General features: G+C 47.2%; 1 protein-coding gene across 2 annotated transcripts in view; it reads right to left on the reverse strand.

Moving 5' to 3' along the window:
- Positions 1 to 5,124: 5,124 nt before the first annotated feature.
- LOC147692561 (acylamino-acid-releasing enzyme-like) overlaps positions 5,125 to 25,216 on the reverse strand; it is a 520,252-nt gene continuing 500,160 nt past the window's right edge. The window contains exons 21-22 of one of the 2 annotated variants that reach the window (XM_086938779.1): positions 8,745 to 8,851; positions 5,125 to 5,478 (exon numbers count right to left, since the gene is read on the reverse strand). In XM_086938779.1, the coding sequence (XP_086794905.1) occupies positions 5,322 to 5,478; positions 8,745 to 8,851 (264 nt within the window). In that variant the 3' untranslated portion in view covers positions 5,125 to 5,321. The remainder of the gene's footprint in view (positions 5,479 to 8,744; positions 8,852 to 25,216) is intronic. The other variant, XM_086938780.1, reaches the window with a different exon arrangement.

The raw sequence follows: 25,216 nt of genomic DNA on the forward strand, positions 1-25,216 counted from the left end.
GCCTCACACATCGAGCTCGGGAGTCGCCCCAGCCTCTTCGCCTCCCTGTAGACCACCAATAGTCGAGGGGCCAGGAGGTCAGCGTAAGCTGCATAAAACTCCACCGGCAGGCCATCTAGGCCCGGGGTCTTGTTTCTCGCCATCCGTTTGATGGCCCCACGGATCTCCCCCAGCTCAATGTCGGATCCCAGGGCTTTCGCCACTTCCTGCTCCACCGTGCGGAGCTCCAGTGGACGTAAATAATCCTCAAGTCGGTCAGGGTCTCGTGCGGAGCGACTACGGTATAAACATTCATAATAATGCCGGAAGCAGCTAAGAATCTCCGGTTGGGTGTGTACCTCGGTGCCGTCTGCCTGTCGCATACTTGTCGTCGATTGGGATTGGCGCGTTGGGTTCGCCAACCACGCTAACAACGCGCTCGATCTGTCCCCCTCTGCGATGGATCGGACCGTGTAGGCCTTATAGTCAAAACAGCGGAGCCGTTCGACCTCTGCCGCCACCTTTTCCCTCGCCTCCGCCGTCGGTACTTGCAATTCCGGGCGCCCGGGGCGCCGAAGTTCAAGCTCGCGGAGTTTCCGATCTGCTGCATCTAAGTCAGCTAGGATAACACGCCTCATGCCCACCTTCTAGAGATACAGTAACCCCTCACCACTACCTTAAAAGCATCCCACTCTAACGCTCTGGTACTCGCGGTGCCGACGTTGGACGCAAAAAATTCCGCCACCTTGTCCCCCAGGTCCGCCCTGAAAACACTGTCCTCAAGGGTCTCGGGTTGCAGCTTCCAGGTGGGCACCGCCGGCCTCCCGGAGAACCAGCGAAGGTCCAGCAGGAGGGGGTTATGGTCTGATATGGTCCTGGATAAGTACTCGGATCGGACCGCCGCCGAGACCAATTCGGGCGACCCTAAAAAGCCATCTAGTCTGACATGTAACTCATGAAGGCTCGAGAAATATGAATAATCCCGAGCCGCGGGATGATGCGCTCTCCAGATGTCCGTCAAACCCCAGCGAGTCTGCCAATCTTGACGACCCTTAGCTGTGCGACGAACCGGAGAATCGGGAAGCGGTGGATGCGAGCGATCAATGTCTACGTCCACTACAGAATTGAAGTCTCCGCCAAGCAGAAGGGGCCCGGAGAAGAAGTGGGCCAACGAGCCCGACAACCTGGAAAGGAAGGCAGTCTGGTCCATGTTAGGAGCATACACACAGCAAACGTTCAAGTCCCTCCCTCCCAGTGTTCCCGAGATAGCCACGTATCGCCCTTCCGGATCTACCACTGTTCTCGTGACCTGGAAGGGGACCCCCGCCCTGATCCATATTAGCGCCCCTCTGGCATAAGCGGAGTACGAGGTGGAAAAGACCTGCCCCCGCCATCTACGCTGTAGCGCCGCCCCTTCCGCCTTGTTCAGATGAGTTTCCTGCAGCAGCGCCATTTGCACTCCCCTACGCACTAAATAAGCGTGGACCTTGTGGCGCCGGGACATAGTATGGAGCCCCCTTACGTTCCAAGTGACACATTTCAAATTAGCAACATCAGCCATTGTCCCATAACGTTCTCGCACAATCTCCCCATTCGGGTCCCCACAAAAAAAAGACATCATTCCTCCCAGCACTGATGGCGGCCATGTCCCCCAACCAAAACCAAACCACCCAAGAACGAACCAAACCCTCACCCACCCACCCCAGAACAGGACCCAAACTATACCATCTAGATCCCATCCAAACCTCGCCTTCCATCAACCCAATAACCCCACCTAATCCCACGGTCGCCACCGTGGGAAGGCCTTAAGGGCCAGGTGCGGGCCGGGCGGAGGCGTTGGGCCCTCGACGCTTAGGCCACCAGGACCATTGCAAGCCCTAAACAGTGTCGACAACCTCTCCCGGGGCAGAAACAGGGGCACCCCCCTCGTTGTCAGCAGCTTATGGACGGCAACCTCCTCCCCCCTGCCGGGCCCCCACCCAAAATAAGGCAACACACCCCGTTACCCTTGTCCGTCCAAAAGGTCCTCCACCGATTTCGGTGTGATCACCGGTGTATGGGCACTATCAGTCACTGAGTCCTCCGAGTCCGATGGTGCCACTTCTTCGCCCAGGTTTTCCTCCTCCTCGATGGCCTCGTCCCGTGCACCCGACAACTCCGACAACACTTCCAGCACTCCCCTCCACTCCGACGACGTCTCTGCAGTGGAGGGCCCTCCCGTGCGGCCGCGGCGATTCCTGATCCTCCTGGATCGCCGCCTCTGTTCCGGCTCATCTGCCTGCTGGGACGAGGAGCCGAAACCATCTTTCCCTGCCCTATAGAGTTAGAGCCAGGCACAGACATCCTCCGGGGTGTCGAAGAACTGAGTTTTGTCGTCGACTATGATGCGGAGCCTTGCAGGGTAGAGAAGCGAGTACTGGATGCCCTCGCTCCTGAGCTCGCGCTTGACCGCCAGGAAGGAGAAACGCTTGCGTTGAGTCTCGTAGGTGTAATCCGGAAAGATGTTCACCTGACTGTTCGCTACTTTGAATGGACCATTACGCCTGGCGGCGTTGAGGATCAAATCCCTGTCCTTAAAGTGCAATAATCGCGCCACCACTGGCCTCGGGGGGCGTCCCTGTTGCGGCGGCCGCGCCGGGACTCTGTGGGCACGCTCCAAAGTGTAGAAGGAGGATAGCCCCTCCGGGGCCACCGTGTCACGGAGCCAGGCCTCCAAGTATGTCACCATGTCGCCATCTTCGATTTTTTCCGGGAGGCCCACGACACGAATGTTGTTCCGCCTGTTGCGGCCTTCCGCATCCTCCGCCCTCTGCTCCAGGGACGCAATTCGGGACAGGGCATCCTTCATCGTCGCAGCCAAGGTTCGCTGCGCCGGCTCCAAGGTTTTCACCGAGCTCTCCACTTCTTTGACCCGGTCCGAAAGTTTGCCATGGTCCGCTCTGAGGAGACCTAGGCTCGTCGCCACCTGGGCAATGTCTTGTTGGAGGGCCGATCTCGTGGTCGTTATCGCCTCTAGGACGCGGTCGAACTGCCGTTGCATCGACGCGCCATCAGAACTCTTTAGGTCCCCAAGCTCCTCTTTGTCCTGGGCTTCCGAGTCAGAGGCGGTCGGGGTGGGCCCCTTGGCTCCTCTAGGTTTCCCCATGTCGCCGGGGGCACTCCGTGAAGGTCCCGGAGTAGGCGTCTCCGGGCGCAGGTGTCGACCACGACCCTCCCGGCTACTGGTCCTCAGATCGAGTACAGGAGACCTCCGTCTCCAGGGCCTGTGGAGACTTCTCCGCTTCGACTCACGCCACCGCCACGGCGTCCGAGGGCACCGATGAGGGGGCGGAGACAACCGTCGCCGTGCCAGGCAGGCCCGCTCACCCGCTAGAGATCCAGGGTGAGGGTCTCCAACTCCACTGGACGATGTGTAGCGCCAAGGTGTCGCGCCTCCCATGGAAGTGGGCTGGCCGGGAAGACTTAGTTAGGTGCGGAGTCGCGAGTCGGGCCACCGCCCGGATCACAGGGCGTCCGCTCCCGGGGACTCCTAAAACGTGGGCATCCGCCCGGCCACCCAACCGAGTGCAAACTCGTCGTGAGAGATCCGATCCAATAGACAGCCAGTGCACAAAGCAGTCGGGGATGGCGAAGTCGGGCGCAAGTCGCCGCTCGCGCCGCTCCTCCAAGTCAGTGGGTCCGGCCAGGGGGACAAAGAAGTCCGGGCGCCATGTTGGGTCGCACTCCGCGACTCCGCAAACTTCGGTTGCACTCCGGAGCAACCCTTGTCCGAGCCCCACCAAGGGCCCCGGCAGGTCTCCGTCGGTCCGCTCAGCCGAATGCGGGGTCTGGGGTGCCCCGCAGCCTCCGATTTACAGGATAAATCCGGGCTCAGTCCCGGAGCCGAGCTCTCAGGCGACCATCGCCATCGGCGCCCAAGCCACGCCCCCGCTTGGTTCAATTCATACACTGAGAAAGTCCTCACATTGAGTGGAATTTGAAAATCATGTTCTTAAGTGTATATTTACTGATTCAACAAGAAACAATTTATTTAGAAAAACAAGCTACAACAGTACCTTCGACATTGTGAGCACTACCCTCAAATACAAGTTAACCATAGTAAAGGACTGTGTTAACTAGCAAAGTGTCCGACATGTTCATGTTGATGGGTTCAGTAATTAGTCTACTTGTTCTCCAATGGTTTGTTAATTGAGATTTGCAGGTTGTTAAAAGTGAACACTTTTTTGACACAATCCATGAATAAATCCTGTGCCCCCAGATACAGAAGCGTCCCAGCAATTATTATAAAAGTTATCCAAATTATGAGTGAGGGCTTTTTGGCAACCCAGATCCCCATAAGGTTATTGCTTTCCTGTATGTGGTTCTAAAACCTTTTGTAGTATCACTTTTTAAAACCCGTTGAGAGGGCTCAATGTTAATGGCTGTGGTCCTTTTGAGGTGCTAAGGTGACTGCCTATGTCACTTCCTCCTATAACACCTTCAAAGCACTGTAGATTGCCAAAGGGTGGTTTGATCCTGTGGGGGTCTAGCTGGTGCAGCCACCACTTACATCCCTTCTTGCCATGTCACTTCCTGCACATTGCATAGTGGTATGGAATCATAAGGTCGGTGTGTTTTGACCTTAGTGGAAGGGTCGGGTAAAAAAAACATCATGCCTGGCCACTTCCTAAGCAGTGTATGATGGGATGAAGCTAAACATTGGGTGTGTTTTGTCCCTGTGGGGCATGGCTTGTGCGGGGTGGGGCCCTGCCTATGTTACGTCCTACACAATGCATGGTTGGATGGGGTCAAAAGGTGTGTGTGGTTTGGCCCCGTGCTACCTGATTCCTGGGTTACCACCTAAATCACTTTCTGCCTGGACAACTTCATCCATTTCCAGGACCAGCCTTCAGGGGATTTGTGGGTGTCAACACTTCCCAGCCTGGACTCTGGTCAGAATTTGTGGGGACATGGTGTAATCCAGAAAAGGGTGTGCACATATGTCACATTATACAATCCCCACCCATGTGTTAGTATGATGAAATGTTCTCCGTATACTACTCAGCTGTTTCCTACTTCTCTTTTGTGAAATGCAGTGTCACACTAAAAATATTGCCAGTTACGCTTTTTTACCCATGTTCAATTGTAATATTTGACCACACAATATTTTCTTTTTATTTTATCTGCGAAGTTTGACGCTTTATTAAACATATCTTGAAATATTTTACTGATCCTTTTTGATTGCCTGGGAAGACTGTGTAAGAGCCTCGAGTGAAGAACAAAATGTGAAAGAAAACAGTATGGTACATTTTAGAAAACATTAAGGAAAGTCCTCTTTTTAGCGTTTACAAGAAGGTTGAAACTCATCTCCTCACAGGATAAGAACGTTCAGGTTGCTTGCGTTCCTGATTTTTCGCCCATGTTGGCAGATGGCGAACAATCCATGCTGTGCTGTTCACAAAGCTGTCCGCCTCGGCTTCCACACTAGACAACGAATGATTGTCGGGATACCAGAGAACGCTGTGAGAAAGTGACAAGGAGTTTTTACAGTAAGGCCCGAGCAAGATGCAAGAGATAGATTCAACAGCTGTAGATCAACAAACAAAATACACCCCAGTGGATTGGGTACATGGGTGGTAATACTGCCAGTCATAGTAACCAAGGTTTATGGTCTTGTAGTGTTGAAGATTTTCAAGAGTTACGGTGGCCCATTTGTTGGGAATGTTGAGAAAATCATTCACTTAACTGGATCTAAATGTGAGAAAGGGTGGTGCACACGCTCTCCAGATTGGACAACATCTGAGGCTGCAAGGGTGGGTCTCTAGAACGAGGATATTCATAGGATTGGAAGGAGTTGGTCCAGATGGTGTGATCGCTATATTAGGGAAGGGTTTGGGTTCTAACAAATAGATTTCTGTATGGTGATGTTGTTTATATGTTATTCTAGGGTGCATACAAGGTCCATCATCGAAAATAATTATGACATGGGTTTTGGGGTATTTGTTAGATTAGGGGGAGGGCTGGCTATTAAGTTTGCCGGCAGCCATCTATATGGCTGCATTTTTGGACTACCAAGCATCAGACAGGAGGTGCTTTGCTTGGGTAAGAGGGCAATGCGGTGGGCGCAGCTGTTGCCTTCATTGGCCGACCTAGTTCTTGCTGGAGGATGTCAAAATCTGTTAATATTTCAGCTTGGTAAACATGACTTGGTGCAGCTATCAGGGCTCTCATTATTGCAGATCATCAAAGAGGATTTGGTATGGCTATAGAAGATCTGGGCAAGCACATGCACTGTCGGAACTGCATGTGTATCAATCAATAAAGGCTAGCTAGTTTAAGGGAAATGGTTTAGAGACTCAGGTACGTCAGCAGTAACAATATGTGGAAAAACACTGTTTTCCTTTGAAAGCCCTCACCCACCGACCTAGTCGGTGGCATGCTTCATCATCGGGCCCACCACAGTGGCACCGAATGTGCCCCGGGTGTGCTTCAACGCCAGGTGACTGCGGAGCTGGTATTTTGCTGAGTGTGCAGTGAAGGGGTGTGAAGGTGAGAAATTAAAATGCTATCCAGGAGGTCCCAGCACCCGAGGGTTTAGCAATATTTAATAGACTGGGCCTCTGTTAGCAGGTTAAAAAGGCAAAAGGACGTTTTAAGGGAGAGTTACAATGACCTCCAGCGTCCAGTGTGGTCTACATGTTTCAGCCAGTGCCTTTTGTTGTAAGCTGGCTTTCCTCAGGACCAAAAAGAGGTGTGAAAAGTGCAAAATAATAATAAACTATATTTTAAGTGAGTGTTGTTATTGTCTCTATGTGTCGCGCACGCTAAGGCGCTGTAACTGTTAGAGGGGGATTCCCTCAAGCTTTTTCTGTTATTTCTATGTAAAAAGCCTCATGGGTCGCCTGGCAGAGAAAGAGACCGAGTAGTTCGGTCTAGTTCCTCCTGGGACCTATTCGTCCATCCGCGGCGCCCGAAATGTGGGTGAGGGCTTTCAAAGGAAAACAGTGTTTTTCCACATATTGTTACTGCTGACGTACCTGAGTCTCTAAACCATTTCCCTTAAACTAGCTAGCCTTTATTGATTGATATATATAAACTGGGGATACAGGCTAGCTTATCTAGTGCTCTCTCTCTTGTTGATCTGTATGGAACTGCATGTGTGCCCTTTAGAGTTTGGTGTCTAAAAACAAAATGCCATGGTTAAAGTGAAGAGCAAGTTGAACAGGGTGTTTTGTTCGAGTTTAGGGATAAAGGTGTTATTGCATGAAAACATTAAGGAAGATGATATCTTTTATTGGTAGATGTGCATCAATAATTGTTTGGAGGAAATGCATGTTTTTTTGTTGGAGGCATGGGATTTGCTTGCAAGAATGTGGTGTGAGAAGGTATGGTGCTGAACACTTCAGGACACTTCGGTAATAATGCATTAAGTGCTTGAAAGGGGGTGGTGGGTGAGACAAGAAACACCTGAACAGGGTTTCCCTGGTTGGTGGGAGTTGGGGGGAGGGGGTGTAATGAGTCACAAGCTGGCATATCGTCCTTTGGAGAGGCCGTTGTCAGAGCTTGGGGTGCAAGTTTGGGAGACTTGGAGCAGGATACGCTGGGGATAGCTTTGATAATTTGGTGACTTGCCTGAGTGAGGTGGCTGTGGAAAAAATGTCTGTGAGATGGGAGAAGGGAAAACGTTAGTGTGGCATGTGAGTGATTACTTTGAGATTATTTGGCATTTTAGAGGGGCTTTAAGGGAGGGAGATATTCAGGTTGTTCACTCTGTATTCGTAAGGCTTTGGCATATTTATTGTATCTGAATGTTGAATTACCTGCAGACCTGTCATAATAAATATGGCCTCTCTCATATGAAGGTCTGTAGTTTGTGTGGAATCATGCTTAATGGTGGCTCGGGAGGGGAAAGTCTCGACGGCATGTCACTCCCAAGGCTATTTCAGGTGGGTAGAATTGGCCACAGAGATCAGTTGGGGACAGGCTAGAGCTGGCTGAGGGGTTGCGGTTTGGGTGAAGCAGATCTAATTGAGGGTTCGGGAGTTCAGAGTCTTTTGACTGACTCTTGATCCATGGGCAGTTCGTGTAGAAAAGAGTGTTTTGTTGGTTCTCCTGTCCACCCGGTCCAGCTGTGTGTCATTTGTAGGTGTGATGAACTGCATTTGGGATTTGAGGTTGGTTGGGTTTATGTATTCTCATGTAAGTTTTGACAAGTGATGTAAGAAGTGTATTGGGTGCAGCTAACCCTTGCCACTTTAGGACCGTTGCAGCTTTGGTAGTTGGTGTGTGTGTGTGGGGGGGGGGGGGGGGATTCACAAATGGGTGCATCCACCCCTCAGGGTGTTGGTGGCGGGACGCACAGCTCTGGGGCTGGGATATGAGTTTGGTAAATTTGAAGCAGGTTAAGCTTGTGGTAACCTTCAGAGTTTGGTGATTTGCTTGGGAGAGGTGCCTGTGGAATGAGAGAAGAAAAAGGTAAGTGTAGTGTGTGATTGTTTTTTGTGGGATAATTTGGTATTTCGGGGGAGCTTGGAAGGAGAGTGAGTGGTCAAGTTAGTCACTGTGCATTAGTGAGGCTCAGGTATTAATATTGTATCTGAATGTTGAATTAACTGCAGAAATGTCTTAATAAATGTAGCCTTTCTCACTATATGGAGGTCTGTGGTTTATGTGGCATCGTGCCAGATTATTCTGTTAGTGAGGAAACATGAACAAACATTCCCGATAAACAAATGCCATAATTTACTTGAATAATTGACCATAAAAATATTACACTTCCCACTCACCGTATGGGAACCCCTCTAGCTCTGAGTGCTCTGTAATACTCCATCCCATGATGAGGGAATATCCTCCTGTCTTTCTCACCAAGAAGTAGAAGAAGTGGAGTTGTTACCTACAAAATGTGAATATCATAAGTAAAGATCCTTGTGTAACTTATGCTACTAGCACTTTTTTCATTTCATCTGGGTTGCTGTCATTCACTGTATACTGAACAATACAGAGACTTCCTTTCAAGACCTCAGTATGTACTGCAACACAGCCGCCGTCCTTCTTTATGGTAATACATTACAATGTATTACAGTATTTTGCTAGACACACACTTTAGTAAATTCATTGGTACTGGAACTAGTGTTTTCTGAGTTTGCAGTCGACCCATAATTTTCCCGAATGTTTACTGTAATCTAGGAGCCGCCGAGAACACTTGGCATTCAACGAGGCAGACAAAGGGGCATATTTACAAGCCCCTATTACCACAGGAAAGTCACTGTGGCGATAGGGGCTTTGCCTTATTTACATTTATAACATGGTTTAAATGCTTGCCTTGTAAATAAGGCAACCTTTCACACTATACTTCGTGTGAAAGGGGTGGGCAATGGGTGCTGCGTGGACGTTCCACCGCAACACTTTTTTGATTTTGACCCTGCCCCATATTTACAAGGGTGGCGCAAATTTTTGACCGCGCCAAAATTAAGATCAGGGGAAACCTGGTCTTATGGTGAAACGAGGAGAAAAGTTCAATTTCTCCTCATTTTTGCTGTTTCTATGTGTGCTGCATTTTGCAGCACACGTAGAAACAGCAAACGCCTTCCTGCACATAAACAATCATTCCCTCAAGAATGGCGTTGGCGTTGGCGCTAGGCATCTGAATTTAGCACCATTGCAGGGAGAAACACAGGTGCACTGTATTATTGCAAATAATGTGCATCCCTGCGTTTCTAAAGTGACGAAGCGCAGCAATGGCTAATTTGGAACTAACCCATGCTCCGCCACTTTTGTTGTAAATATGCCCCAGAGTTTCCTGAGTTTGGTACACCTCACCATAGGAAAAACGGTCCTTGACGATCACACTTCAATTTGGCTGTGTGTGATGCAATTGAATGTTTCGGATAATTCTTTGCAGCTGGATTTTCCATGCTGCGAGACTGGCTTCTAGCCTCAGGAAATTATCCAGTGGTCCACCAGAGCAACACACTAAGAGGCCACTGGTGGGTAGTTTGCCTACTGCAGCACACATTAAGTCTCACGGGGCAGCAGGTATTCAACCAGCATTCAGGAGCATCTACAGAGGGAGATACTTCCTTGCATCTGTGGGAATCATAGCACAGGGGCACCCGCTTTGTCTCACCAATTTTTCATTTTCTAATCTTCACCGGTTTTTCACTTCACAAAGCTGATGATTTTTTGAAATATCATATAAAATTGTGAGATGTATTTTCAACTATGCGAAACCCAAGTGTTAAAGGATCATCAACTTTGCTGGGATTGTGCAAGGGAGGTCTGAGTGAGGTAAAATACTTTACGCAACAATACGCTTAAATGATAAAGAAGTTAAAGGTTCAAACCGGGTTACTACAAAGAGTAAACATTTATACAGCTAGAAGCAATTTCATAAACAGGATAAATGGAAAATGGATAATAATGTGCCTTGGAAGAAAAATATTCTCTTAATCCATTTAACCTATTTGGCCACAAATTAATTGCATAATAAACATAATAATTCAGTAGGAGCAATATAAGGAGCATATATTATTTGGAGTAATAATCCTTCAAACATTTACCCAGAAGTTGAAAGAGATGAAAGGAAACCTCTGCTCCTGAAAAAAAGGACCGATTTAGAGCTTGACTGAGTACCCTCTCCACCAAACTGAAGGTCCATCCGCCTCAGTCAGGCAGACCTTCAGTATCTCAGCAGCAGAGGCCACTCTGGTCTCCGCCGCTGATATACATCTCTTACTGCCTGACAGTGTAAGAGCCGTCAGAGGTAGTGCCATTTGTACTTCCAAAAGTGAAAAAACTTTCACTTCCCATCGCTTACCGCGATGGGAAGTGAAAGTAAGCACACTTACAAATCCGATGGGGAATGGTGTGATATCTTTTTTATTTTTTAATAACACTTTGGGATTTTCTTTTTGAAAATAAAATAAGAAAGTGAAAGTGTGGCATAATGCTCCTCCATGTTGATGGAGCCTGATGGCACATTTTCAATACATTCAAAGGAACTGTTGTGACAGCAGTACCTGCCAATGTAAGAGAAGACCGCACGGGCAGCAGCAGACATCTCTAAATCTGGAGGTCACTTACTCAAAGGAATCACACTCTAAATCCGGCTCCCAGTCTCCCTGGTGGTCACTTGAAGAATGCAGCGCATCAGGATTATTCACTAAAAGGCCTGCCTGATCATGAGGGTTGAGGGAGACCAGATGGGCTGGGGTGAAGTCAACTGCTGTAGGAGATGCATGCGGTTTTTGAGTGGTGATCTTACTGATTTACCAATGTGTTTGTATACTGTGGAGGGGTGACTTTTATGGACTGGATCTTGCAAGCTCAGTCCATGCTGCCAATAGATTGTGTAACTGTTGCAAGAAACATTCCCAATTTAGACAATCTCAGTCAAACCGAAAATGCCCTACATAGTTGCAAACCACTCTATCCCCAGGGCATTCAGCAACAAGGCATTTCTAGCGCTTGGGGGGGGGGGCGGGGGGGGGGGGGGCTGCTCCTATAGTAGGCACCACCAGTGGGTACTAAGGTCAGATAAGGAGGATACTTTTTTCAAGCCTGGCAGCACACCCTTATTCCAGCAGAGACTCAGGCAGACATCAGGACAATATACTTCTCCAGAAAGTGTAGGAGGAATTGTCTCCCTTTCTCATGTCATGGCTAGTAGAAGAGTGAGTGAGTTTAACTAGGTAATGCCATACTAGGATTTAATTGGATAGTTGGGCGAGGGGGATCTGACCTAAGACAATTTTGGAAAAATTAGGACAAATAGCATATTTTACATCACAATTTTTATTTAAACTTGCTAAAATGCCAGAGGCTATAACGTGCGCTAATGAAATACTCCAGTGCTTGAACGGATTGTCAAGCAAGCCTGATTCTCCCCAAGGATATTGAGAAGTGACTGGGTGTTGAGTTATTCAGCTCAAGATACATTATATGTTTGAAAAATATGTGGCAAAATGGTGCATTCCTGAGCACACAGCATGCATAGCATTCAAGTCACAAGCATAATGAGGAGTGAGATGCTCTGTACTGAGTTCTAGCATTATGAGGCGTGAGATGCTCAGTCACCGGTCCTAGTGTACAATACAAAGTGGTGGCAGGCTTAATTTGCTGCTAATTTCTACATGGAGGATCTACAAGGAGGAAAAAGGTGACTCTTTTTTGCTAATCACAACTTGAAAAAACAAGGTGTTTTAGCCCACCACAGGGCTATTAGCCAAACTGATGTCCCACTTCCTTTTAGTATGCTATGCCCTCCCCCTTCTCGCACATCTAGGTGGATACTTGAGTGGTGAAAGTAGACTACTTTCCAGCTTGGAATTCTGCAGTTAGTACTTCTAAATTATGCAATCAACTCACCAGAGAACAGATTCACAAGCTTTGCCTCGCACTGGATGAGCTGATGGCTATTACGCTCGATTAGCAGCTTTCACCATACAATTGGGTCTGATGAATTCCCAGATTATGCAAAGTTTATTCTACGAAGCGAGATCAAAGGTAGAGCTGTGCACCTGATACTTCATGGCAGGGATTCAGTGAAAATTGACACAATTGATACAAAGAGAACTTTGCATAACACAGTACAACATGCTGCTCTGGAGAGGCATGTGCACCACACATGAAGGGTTCTTTTGCTGGCATGTGTTACAAATCTGAAACAGATGAGTCAGTGAACAAAGGTTTCTCTCACTCTTGTAGAAACTCCATTGGAAGTGCGACGGGACCATGTGACGACTGCAGGCACAGTCTCTCACAAACATAAACCTTCCCCCCAAAAGGGAAGACCTGCTTAGTATGTAGTTCGATCAAACATTTTGCCAAAGTTCAGACTCACATCCCAAAACATCATTCAGTCATCAAGCCTACTAAAGCAGCACACATGAAGTCTTTGTAGAAAAATTCAATGCATTCGAACAAATGAGAAATAAATGATGAAGAGCACATATATGTCATCACATTTAGGCAAAAACGCAGAGATGGATGTGGAGATCACACCTAAAGTGCAGAGCACAAATTCAAAGAAACTAAGCCTAATGATGTGGAAAACATTCAAGAAACTCTTTCTGACTCGTCAATTAAGGCCAACCCACTTAAAAGTGGATGCACAATGCAGCACATTGCCCCTCCCACTTACGTGTGCATTTTTCCCAAACGTCACCCCAAAGAGGTCCTCATCAAAATTTATGATTTTCTGCCACTAAGACAGGAGGTACTGCTATGTTTCATGTTGTAGAAGCCCTCTGACTTGCATAGTCCACATCCAACTAAATATATTTGTTCCTAGAAGCCATAAAGGAATCCAGGGGTCTGACTATATAAATCCCTTTCCTGTCAAAAGATAATTCTTCAGCGGACAGTGGCACTGGCAGTGTGTTTGTCCTCCAGATGGCATATCTGGCAAGAAGTAAACAAGTGGCATAATAGCTCGGTTTCTACACCCATCCTAGGCCAATGGAAATGCAAGGAATCTCATGGCCCAGATGTTCAAGTGCATTTTGGGGACAACTAGCCATCTTCTGATTCCAAGTTCTGGATCTGTGATATCATTGTAGAGTTGTTCACCTCTCACGAGTCATAGACGCTCCCAATCTTGGTACTGATAGTAAATATCACATTACACTGAATCTGCATATATACAGTAGATAGACAGGACAGAGAAAAAGAGAGACAGATAGATATATGGATAGACAGTTACTTGGATGGCCAAAAAGATAGATAGACAGATAGATTGATAGCTAGATAGATATATTGATAGACAGACAGACAGATGGATGGATAGATAGACAGACAGACAGATGGACGGCAACATAGCTAGCTAGACAAATGGACGGATAGATGGATAGCGAGAGAGAGACAGATGGATAGTAAGGTGAATGGATGGAAAGATAGACGGATAGGCAGGGAGATAGACAGATTGATAGACGGTTAGACAGATAGTCCATATGCTCAATAACTTCAGAAATCCTTATGGTATACAATTCTACTCTTTGAATCGTATTAGTTACTATGTAACTAAAATTGGTGTTTTCTAAATTATAAGCTGCAGCAAAGGACAACATTCACCCTTGCTAATACTGTTAAATATTCCATATTGTACTTAGCTCATGGATTAAGGGAGCACGAACAGCTCCTCGCAGATACTGCCTATAGACTGCACTACCCAGACTGATTCCAGTAGGTGTAAGAGAAAGGCGGTGGTATTTCAGTGGTTTAAAGGAGGGCAGTGCAGGGCAGAGACACAAGCCCTCATGCTAGATCAGGGCTGCTGATAGTGGGGGTCCTGGTCAAGTCACTTCAATAATTGTCATCCCAACCGGGGCCCACCCTTGTTAGATGTGGGGTGTCAAGAGTAGGACCGCATGAGAAGGCACACGGATCATCACGCTTCTTGTCAGGACTGATCTGGGGAATATTCAGTGGTGGTTGGCAGAGATAAGAGCGGTGGGCTGGGTGGGGGAGGGGGAGTAGACAGATGACGGGATAGGTAAAATAAAATACAAAAATAAATAAAACCACTTGCTTTGCGGCGAGTGCAAGGTAATCGGTTTTATTTATTTTTACCTATCCCGTTGTCTGTTGAATCCCCCTCCCCATTGCCCCCTCCCCACCACCCCTCTCCCCACCACCCCACCACTCTTACCTGTGCCAGTCGCCATTGGGAATATTGGTGTAAAGGAGGTCACAGAGGGACAGAGGTCCTTATGATTCTCATCAGCGCCAGTCTGTGAAAAAAGCTGCAGCATCTTATGAAGCACAGGGGTTCTCACGCTTCTTGTCAGCACTACTTGAGGAATAGAGATTCAGCAGTGGCTCCAAAGGCAGAAGGTCCTACTGTTTTTCATGAGTGATGATCACAGTAGAGGTCCATCCAGCTTACTGATGGCAGCACGCTAGGACGCTGGATACAGGATCTGAACCAGGCCGGTTCTTTGCCCTTTAGGTGATATACCTCTTCATTCAGAGAACAGCAAGGCTTGTCCTCAGTCCTGGGGCAATGTCCCTACCTCTTGTGGGGGAACCGTCTCATATTCTGCTTCTGGTCCTGGTTGTCCACCATGCAGATGGCTAAAAGGCGATCACTGGGCAAGCCAAAGGGCTCAACCTATATCCAATAGAGTGAAACCTGGCCTCCTACCAACTATCCACTCAAATTCAATGCTAGTTCCTAACTTCTGATGGGAGTCAATCAAGTCAAGTGTATTTTTTTCAGGTGTGCCACAGCTCCAAGGCAACCAGAGGAACTACTTATCTGCTTGTATTAACTAGGGTCCTTCTGATCTCTGGCCAACCAGATGCTGCTGCTGAGTCCTGGATTCTCTGGCAGACCAGATCACAGGGTTTCAGGAATGGCAGGTAGCCTCTTTTTATGCATAAGTTGTACAGCTCAGACCATACCCTTGGCCACAGTCATTGTTCAAGTGCTGCTACTGTCTGGCCACAGGCTGACCTGCTGGAACTGCAGGTTATTTAAGCTCGAAGGATCCTTCCTGCTACATTTAGTGGGTGCAAATTCAAACAGACCGATATACTTGACTTTACAACAGTTTCTACATGGGAGGTGGCGTAGAGAACAGTGCAGGGGGACACCAAGGAGAAGGGGAAAGAGGAGTTCCACTACCACTGAGGTACAGGAGCAGCTTATAGCATCAGGGATTATATACACACAAGGGAGCAACCTGTACACTACCTCTCAAATTCCCAAGCACTCCCACCAACTCCACATAGTCTCAGGGAATAGGGGAGACAGTCCTAAAATGCTAGGCAGCTTTACACATGGACAGCCAATATGCAGATGCACTACAGATAATAAGTTCTGTACCCCATGACTATCAATCAGCTGCTACCAACCTCTAGTCTATTGTAGCCTTGTCATGGAGGCTGTATTCACCCATGTTAAAAAGAGTTCCACTTTAGATGGATCTCCATCACCCAACAGAGCCTAGTTCTCTATTATTGACCACTATTCAAGGAATGTATGAATGGAATCCCTGCACAAGATAGAAAACTGTGCTGATTAGAGTGAGAAAATGAGGACCAGGTTCTCACTGGACAGAAAAGAAAGCTGTGTATAGCTAGTCCTAGAGTCAGGATACTAGTAATTCATCTAGTTCTAGGTATACCCTTTCTTTATGATAAAATTAGAAAAAGCAAACTAAAATTACCAGAATGCATTGTAAAATCTAAAATGACACTCTAATTATGCCTAACAATGAGAAACTTGAGAGCCCTTCGAGGCTCAAAAACATCCCCAGAATTCTACCACCCAATAGGTTTATACCTCTGACATGACCGGCACACACAACATTGGCAATTAATTACTTCCATATAGCTGGCCTGTGAAATCCCATGTAGCTTCTAAAGCATCTAGGGGCTTATTTACAAGGCCCTTTCTCCGCCGCTGCGTCACTGTTAATGTGGGCTTGTAAATATGCCCCCTAGTTTTTCATTATCAGTATCCTATGAAATGAAGGAATTGTGTATGAAATGTTTATTTCGGATACAAGGATCCATAAAACACAGTACAGCAGGTAACTAGGTAAAAACAGGTAGATAAAAACAACAAATACCAGCAGTCTCATGCAAGCATCAGTGCCACAATCAGAAAATACAAGATAAAAATGAGGAAACTCCAAGAGGGATGGAGCAGCATTCTATAAGAAACATAAAGGAAAAGTGTACTTTTAAAACATCATTGCTTCAACACTTTGACACTGCGCACGTGGATAATCCAAGAAGCATGCAGAAATGTTCTCTCTCGTGTCCAAACGTAAAGTGCGTAGTGCATGAACATAGTGGCGAAAGACCAAAAGATTTATACTGGTCCTATCCAAAGTTTTTGTGGTCTGTCATAGGCAGGACAGAAAAAATGCAGAATTTCTTCTGCTAAATTGCATGAGGGACACACATTAGAACTACAATACTGCACACCTCATTTTACACAGGAACTATTTACTGACGGAACTCCATACCTCTATTTTAAAGAGTTGCAAGGGATGGGACTTGGAAGGATGTCAAAATATTTTACATAAGCAGGAGTGCAGGGGCGGCTCTAGGCTCATGGCGCCCCTGGGCAGGGAGCGTAGGTAGGGGGCCCCGGAAGAGGGGGTCCGGGTGGGACGGAGCGCGGAGGCCAGTGAAGAGGGGGATCAGGGTGTTTGGAAGTGGAACAGAGCCGGAGGCTGCCAAATCCCTGCCAGGGACCGCCACGCAAATATGTATCCATCCTCAGAGGATTATTATATTAAGGATATATATTGGCGTGGTGGCCCCTGGTGGCCCTGTGCAGGTGCACAGCTCGCGCATGCCTAAGGCCGCCCCTGCAGGAGTGAGCTTAAAATCTAAAAAAGAATCCATTAGACGACCCGCTTCGACACATTTCAGATCCCAATTCCACTGATCAGGGCCGGACTGGCCGTAGCGGGCACCGGGCGTTTCCCCGGTGGGCAACTAGGGTGGGGGCTGATTATGGGCCCCAGGGGGCGTTTTTGTTACAGGGCCGTTTTTGTAGCATAGCTGCAAAATCGGCCCCTGTAACAACATCGGCAAAACCGGCCGTGGCAGACAGTTCAGCCGCTCCCAGGGGGTCAGCTGAGCTCTTTGCCAGGGCCAGTTTTGGTTCCCAGTCCGGCCCTGCCACTGATGCTCCTTTAGTCGTTCTTTTACCAGGGAGCGAGGAACTTGTTTTGCCATGCTAGAAGCCGGCCAACATATAGGGCAGGAAGTCCTGATGGTGGTTCCTCCCTGAGAGTAACCTGCAATCCTCTGGCAAATCGGAATCAGTGAGCAGCTGACAGCAGGGCAACAAACAGAAAAATAATCGAGTGAGTCCTTAAGGCCACGCTGCAGATAGCAGGCAACTAGGCAACAGTAGAACAGCAGTCCAGATGACTCCTTTGTGCAGAGTCACAGTCCTTCTGACTGAGGTTCAGTCCCTGTTCCAAAAGTGTTCCAAAAATAATGGGGTCAGAGACCCTGTACTTATACTCCAAAATGCGTTTTTTTCAAGGGGCAACTTCAAAGAAAACCTTTCAAGTGTAACACATACCCCTTTCAACCCAGCCCTGGCTCCAGGTATCAGTAGGGGGTAAATTAGCCTTTTGTGTGAAGGCAGGACAAAGCCTATACAAATGTAAGTGCACCCTGCCCAGTGGCATAGGAAGGGGATGCGGTGGGTGCAGGCCGCCTTGGTGTCATCACTGAGGGAGGTGACAAAATAGCAAAAATATGTGTTTTAAACATTGACCGGCTTGATAAAATGGCAAAAATATGTATTTTAAACACATATTTTTGCCATTTTGACAAGCCGGAGGTGACCAGATATTTTCGGCACCTAGTACCACCTGACCTTGCTAGGCCACTAACCCTGCGTCACAACCCAGAAAGACTATCAGTATGCAGAAGCTCTCCTTCAACACCCAGCCCTTCCTGTGTGGTAGCTGTCAGGAAAGTATGCACAAAGTATACAATAGTCAGCACTTTATTTATTTATTTGGCACACAAATCCTCCCTAAGGAGATCTCTAGGTGCCTTGACAGCAGGGGATACTACACTATGATGGTAAGATTATAGGGTGAATAGCCAAGTTTTCAAGAGTTTTTAAAAGAGAGTGAGATCCGAACAGACATGGATGGATAATGGCTGATGGTTCCAGTGATGAGGGGCTAGGAATGAAAAGGAGCGACTCCCAAACCTGGTCATTCCAATACGTTTGGGGCGTAATGATAATAGATCACTGGATCTGAGCTGCACTAACTTCGGATAAAAAAAGCTAAGACTCCAAACGTCATTACTTTCAATGCCTATGGCCTTACCACCCTGAGAGCGCCTGATTTTGTCTCATCTCAGAAATTAAGCAGAGTTGGTTAGTTCCTGGAGGGGAGACTGCCTGAGAATACCATGTGCTGTAAGATTTGAATCTTTTTTTTCCCTTTAAGTGAAGTGGGAGGCGTCTCTCGCTTGATTTGGCCAGCACTGAAATTGAATAAAAAATCTAAGACTCCAAATGTCAGCGCCCTCATTACCTATGACCATAGCACCCTGAAAGCATCTGATCCCAGAAGTTAAGCAGGCTCAGGCAGGGTAAGTACCTGGACGGATGACCATGTGGAAATACCAGGTACTGCAGGCTTTCATTTTGGGTTTTTTCCGCTTTAGGTGATCTGGATGGCATGTCTGGCTTCCAATGGCCATCACAAAAGTTGAATGAGAATATCTCAGGCTCCAAATATCAGTGCCCACAATGCCTACTGTCCTTTTTTTTAACCATTCTGGTTGGGTCATTGACGTAAACCACGAAATGTGTAGGCCAGCTAGAATAAGACAAAAATGCAATCAGTATAGGTATGTCATACACTCCTGTTTAGATCAGGAGAAACAGGTTCCGTACAGCCTTCTAAACAGAGAACGCAATTAAACAAGCCATATCAGCAGCAGTCAGGCAACAAACTTCACAAAGTAGTGCATTCTCCTTAGTAGTCCTGTAAAACGAAGGCCCTCTGTAACCCGCCCTGGTATAACAAACCATATAGCGCAGAGTATACAAGCACTTGATCCATGGCCGCTCTGCTTCCTCCACTCCCCCAACACTCCTGTGTGCCCAGACAAAGGTAGATGCTAAGCTTCCTGAAAATACTGGGGACAACATATGATCGACCTAATACCTCAGTCCTGTACATCAGGGTCTACTTGGGGTGTCTGCAAGGTGTCCTTAACACCATCCCAGCCTGCCTCTAAGGGCCCCTTTCGTAGCTCACATGCTTCCTCACTCCTTAGTGCCATTGTCTCACCTCGGCCCCACTTATGTGTCGCTGTGCACCACTTTCACCCCTGGTAGTATTGCAGCCTTCCTGTGCATGGCAATCAGTCTGCAAACCATCAACATTGCTAAAGCAATGAAGTGGTTTGTTGTGTTTCCTGCGTGCCCCTCACTTATAGATCCCTAACGTACGGCTTACCACGTTATAGATGTCATTGCGGCCCCTATATTTTGCTAAGTCTATTTGTGACCTCCAACCAGAGGTCCCAGGCTTTTGGTCAATTCCAGAATGTGTGCCATGTCTACCTTGGTCTCCATGCAGCGCAGGCAAGTTGAAGCAGATCAAGAGAAAATCCTATGGAATCTCTCTGGGGTGAGGTAAGCCCTCTGCAGTATGCGTTGGATGTACTGAAACGGGAGACCCTACAGGGATATATAAGGGCCCTGTCCTATTCTTTTTGTGGCAGTTCTTGGCCCAAGTCCACCTTCCAAACTCTGCTGAGCGCTAGTAAGGGGGTCTGTGCTTGGTGTGAAAGGGAAGAGTTAGCCACGTTATCAAGGAATAGCCATCCCCCATATTTTGCAGTGTCTGTATGAGTGGGTACTGAGCAGGTTCTGAGCAGGTTCAATATCTGTAAGGTGCTATAATCTTCCAGGTTCCGCCACCAGTCGGCTATAAGCCAGAAATTACTCTGCCAGGAGGTCCTTGTCAACCTCCAGCTGGTCATAAGGAACCAGTGTCCCTTCCCAAAACAAATGTCCCAAGAAGCCCAACCCAGCTTCTTCCCACAGCGCCACTCCCTCACCCGATCAGCTCTTTGAATGATCTGATAGATTCCAGCCTGATCGCCAGTGCATCTTGAGGCATATCTGTTATGAAGAATAAACCCCTCGGGAGCAGCAGTGGGCTGCTCGCAATAGCCTGCTGGGGATTCACCCCCTATGGGAGGAAAACCTCACATATCACCCGCTTCAGGTCGTGCCCAGAAGCCAGTCCCCATTGGCCTAAGTAGTGACATGGCAACCAATGAGTAGGCCATTGCAACTGCGCTGCCAAGTAATAATATTAAAAGTTAGGAGCTCCTAGACCCCCCTTATCTACCGGGAGTTGCATCTTGGTCAACACAATGCCATGCCGCCCTTTGTTCCACAGAAAGCCTGCTAACATTGTATACAATATACAAAATGTGCTGCGAGGGGTGTTCTACAAGAGATTGTGCAAAAAATATAAGAAACAGGGGAGTATCGTGATTTTTGATCCGAAAACCCTACCCTGTACTGATAGTGGGAGTGTACACCAAAATGTTATCTGTGGTTGGAGGGAAACCACTGCCCTCGTGTGATTCCCATCAATGAGTTCACAAGTAGCATGATAGATGTTGATACCCAGGTAGACAAAGGTGTGCGGTTCCCATCGGACAGAGTGCGGTGGGCAGTCCTGGTGGACCTGAAATGGACAAGTTTTGGACCAGTTCACTCCTAGCCATGAGGCAGCTCGGAACTCTGTCAACACACTCACTATCTCACCGAGGCCCTGCTGTACATCTCTTACATACAAATCATCCACATACAGCGAGACCACTTAAGTGGATCCCTCTAAGGCTGTGGTTCTCAAACTTTTCAGACCCGCTGCTCCCTTGGCCTACTGGCCGTTGGACGTGGCTCTCCATTATGTTCTTTTTTTGGGCGGGTGGGGGATGTAAACCCGGCCTCTGGATTACTTCCATTTTTCTCCCTGGAAATACTTGGGATGAAGCCGGTGAAGATGTAACAAAATAAAAATATAACAATTGTTTGATAAAACACTTAAGTCAGAAACAATACTCTTTAGGACTGGAGTCTGCATATTGAATTTTTTTAAACTATTTTTTGTTTTTAAAAAATTGCCTCTAGTGGGGCTCACTCCTTGTAACCAAGTGGAGAAGGAGATGGGCAGTGGATGAAAGAAATAATTCTCATTGGCACCTTTCTTGAGATCACATCAATGGGCCACTGCATTCTAGCAGGAGTAGAGTGAACGTAGAGTTGTATAGTCATCAATTAATTCATCATGCAGTACAATGCAAGCCCTCCAGTGGACATGGATAGATACAACTTAAAAGCAACTGGATGAATAATGCACTAGGCAGAGCCAAGACAAAACATCTTTTTGCATCGCCCCAAACACACTAAAGTTCCCAAACTAGCACTATGTAAGTAATGATGAAATGTTATATTGTAAGAAAAAGTTAAAACTTCATAATTTTCAACAGAAATGTGTTAGGTAAAGGTGCCCAAAATGTGTGTGTGCAGAACTCCACTTAGACAACCAGCATGGACCTACATTTTTTATTGTATTTGGCCTCAGGCGAAGGCTCAGGGAATGAAGCTCCATGCCCTCCGCCCCTGTTTAATTGAATTTGACCCCGGGGATGGGATGACTTCATCCAAGCTTATTTTGCACACATTGCTCTTTAAATGGGTACGCATTAGAGCTCAGAATAATTTGAAGCATGACTGGTGCTATCATACATACAACTTCCATAGGTGAAGCAAGCTCCTCTTATGTGCAACATTGAACCTATACCATACACTTCGTGGGTAGCGGAGTTCATTTGGACTATTAACCACAGATAAAAGGGTAACCTGTACTGCACATAATGTTCAATCAGGATGCAACTGCTCAGGGAAAACCAAGTTCCTCCAGATACTCAAGCCCTGTTACATAACTATTTCCCTACTATGGACAGTCTATACCTGTATCAATACCCCCACAGTCATTGAACGCACATTAAGTATTAAGTGGGTCTGAGCAGAAAAATGGGTACTGTAAACAGAGTTTACTCTATGGAGACAGTGTACTCTGTGCCACGCTTTTTGCACCAGTGACACTCTCATCAGAAATACACCACAGAGTAATTAAAAGTATCTACTGAGAACAGTGTACACTCTATACAAAACTTGTCCCAACCGAGAATATCCACCTAAAATATCCAAGGTCTGAAGGTGCAAAAGATCACACTACCTGGAGCCTTCATAATGTAGTGAAAACTTTACAGAAAACCTATCTTCTGAAGCCAAACGAGCACATGTACATAGGTTAGTACCTGGTGCACACAGTCGTCTATGTTATGTAGAAACTGTCAGGCTGAGATGATTCTGTTTAATAACTCAAGGCTACTTACAGTACTTAGTATGTGGAACGTAGAATCTTTGCCCTGTTAGAAACTTTTTCTGCAGAGCCAAAAACCTTTTTGAAACATGCTGAACACAAGTCATCCAATATCTCCTGCACAGAGAGTTTTTCTTGAATACAAAGATTTACAACGTGTTTAATACCACTACACACCTATAATGCATTAGGAGGCCATCTTTTTTGAAAACGTACACCCATTAGCAGGACACAGGCTGTACAAAAGTAGGTCGAAAAGTAATATGGTAGTTATCCGCCACTAAGTACACTATAAAACAAACTAACACTCATTGGATGATGTTGTCAGTGATGTCATCAATGGCGTCATTTGAGATGCAATAAGTGATGTCATAAATGATATCATAGAACCTGTCATGAGTGATGTAATATGTGTGGTCATAAGCAGTGCAAGACAGGGGCACACGTTATAGTTAGCTTTTCTAACTATAACAGGTGAATTTCTGCAGTTTTGTGAGTTCAAAACATTATCCTTGTGACAGACATATTCACCAAACATAACGTAATTTTACCCTTTGGTTTTTAAAGTGTTTGTGTGTGTATGTATATCTATATATATATATATATATATATATATATATATCCTCGCCCCTTTTTTCACCTACTCCTGCACTCTCATACGGGTGCTGTATGCCGGGGTGCTCCCGCTAACATCTCGCTCCACGTCTTCCTCTGTTTCTCAAAAAAGACACAGCACTCGCGGGGGAGAGTCGTAGATTTTATTTTTGACTCTTCAAGCGCACCAGACGCGTTTCGGCATACGCCTTCCTCGGTGGTACGAGGAGGCACAACACCAACCATTTTTTAAATACCAATCACGTGATCAACTGCTCACAGAGCATCAACATAAATATAGGACTAATATATTTACATGAATTTTAGCGCCATTTGGATTTGGATTTGGATGAGGATTTGTAGAGCGCATAGCTACCCTTGGGCATCCCAGCGCTAAGAGGACCAAGATTCTTCCGAGAGGGGTCGATGCAGGAAGGTGATTAGGGAAAGAGCCAGGTTTTTAATTTTTTCCGGAATGAAAGTAAGTTCTGTTCACTCCTCATGGGTAGTGGGAGGGAGTTCCACAGTTTAGGCGCGTTGTAGGCGAACCTGCGGCCGCCCGATCTAGCCTTTTTTATTCTCGGGATGGAGGCCAGTGCCAGTGAATCAGATCTTAGGTGACGGCTAGCTTTGTGAGGTTTCATCAGGGATCTGAGTATAGGGGGGCCTTTATCCTGTAGGATTTTGTGCGCTATGCAGAGCGTTTTGAACGTGATGCGCTCTTTGACTGGGAGCCAGTGAAGGCTCTTGAGGGCAGGTTTCGCCGAGTTCCGTGCTTTCGTTCCCGTGAGGACTCTAGCTGCGGCGTTTTGGGCCACCTGGAGTTTTTGAATGACTGATGCAGGGGCTCCCAAGTATAGGATGTTGCCATAATCAAGTCTTGAGTTAACTAGTCCCTGCATCAGTAACTTCCTGGATTGGAAAGGGATCAAGTGGAGGATTTTACGGGCCATACGGATTAGTCCGAAACAAGTCCCTGATGTTTTCCTGGCCTGAGTTTTGAAATTAAGGTCCTGGTCAAGCCAGATACCTAGACTTTTGACTTCTGTTTTGGGAGTAGGGTAGGTGCCCATGCAGGCTGGCCAAGAAAGGTTTACGGGTAGTTTGTGTCGGTTGCCCAGTAGGAGGATTTCGGATTTGTCGCCGTTGAGCTTGAGTCTAGAGTCCGACATCCATTGTGAGATCCCTTCTAGGCAACTGGCGAGGTTTCCTACACTAGAGTCAGAGTGGTTAATGGACACCACCAGCTGGGTGTCGTCAGCGTACATCACTGACTTGACACCGAAGGGAGTGATGATGTCTTCAAGGGGGGCCATATAGACATTAAAAAGTGTGGGGCTAAGGGAGGAGCCCTGAGGGACCCCACACCGCATAGGCAGGGGTTTAGACGTGGAAAAGCTGTCTGATACCTGAAATGATCTTCCCTCGAGGAAGGATTTAATCCATGCGAGGGCTGAGTCTGTGATTCCCAGTTGGCTCAGCCGGTGGACCAAGATGGAGTGGTCCACCGTGTCGAAGGCGGCACTTAGATCGAGGAGGATCACTGCCACTGATCCTCCTGCGTCTATGATGGCTCTCGCCTCTTCGACAACTGCAAGCAAGGCGGTGTCGGTGCCTTGGCCCGGTCTGAAGCCAGTCTGGGAGTCGCGTAGTAAGTGATTGGACTCCAAGAAGGAGGATAGCTGTTTGTTAGCTATTCGTTCAGCCACTTTACTAATCCCTGGAAGCAGTGAAATTGGCCTGAAGTTTGA

This window comes from Lissotriton vulgaris, chromosome 9 (assembly GCF_964263255.1).
Source record: "Lissotriton vulgaris chromosome 9, aLisVul1.2, whole genome shotgun sequence".
NCBI classification, from domain to species: domain Eukaryota; kingdom Metazoa; phylum Chordata; class Amphibia; order Caudata; family Salamandridae; genus Lissotriton; species Lissotriton vulgaris.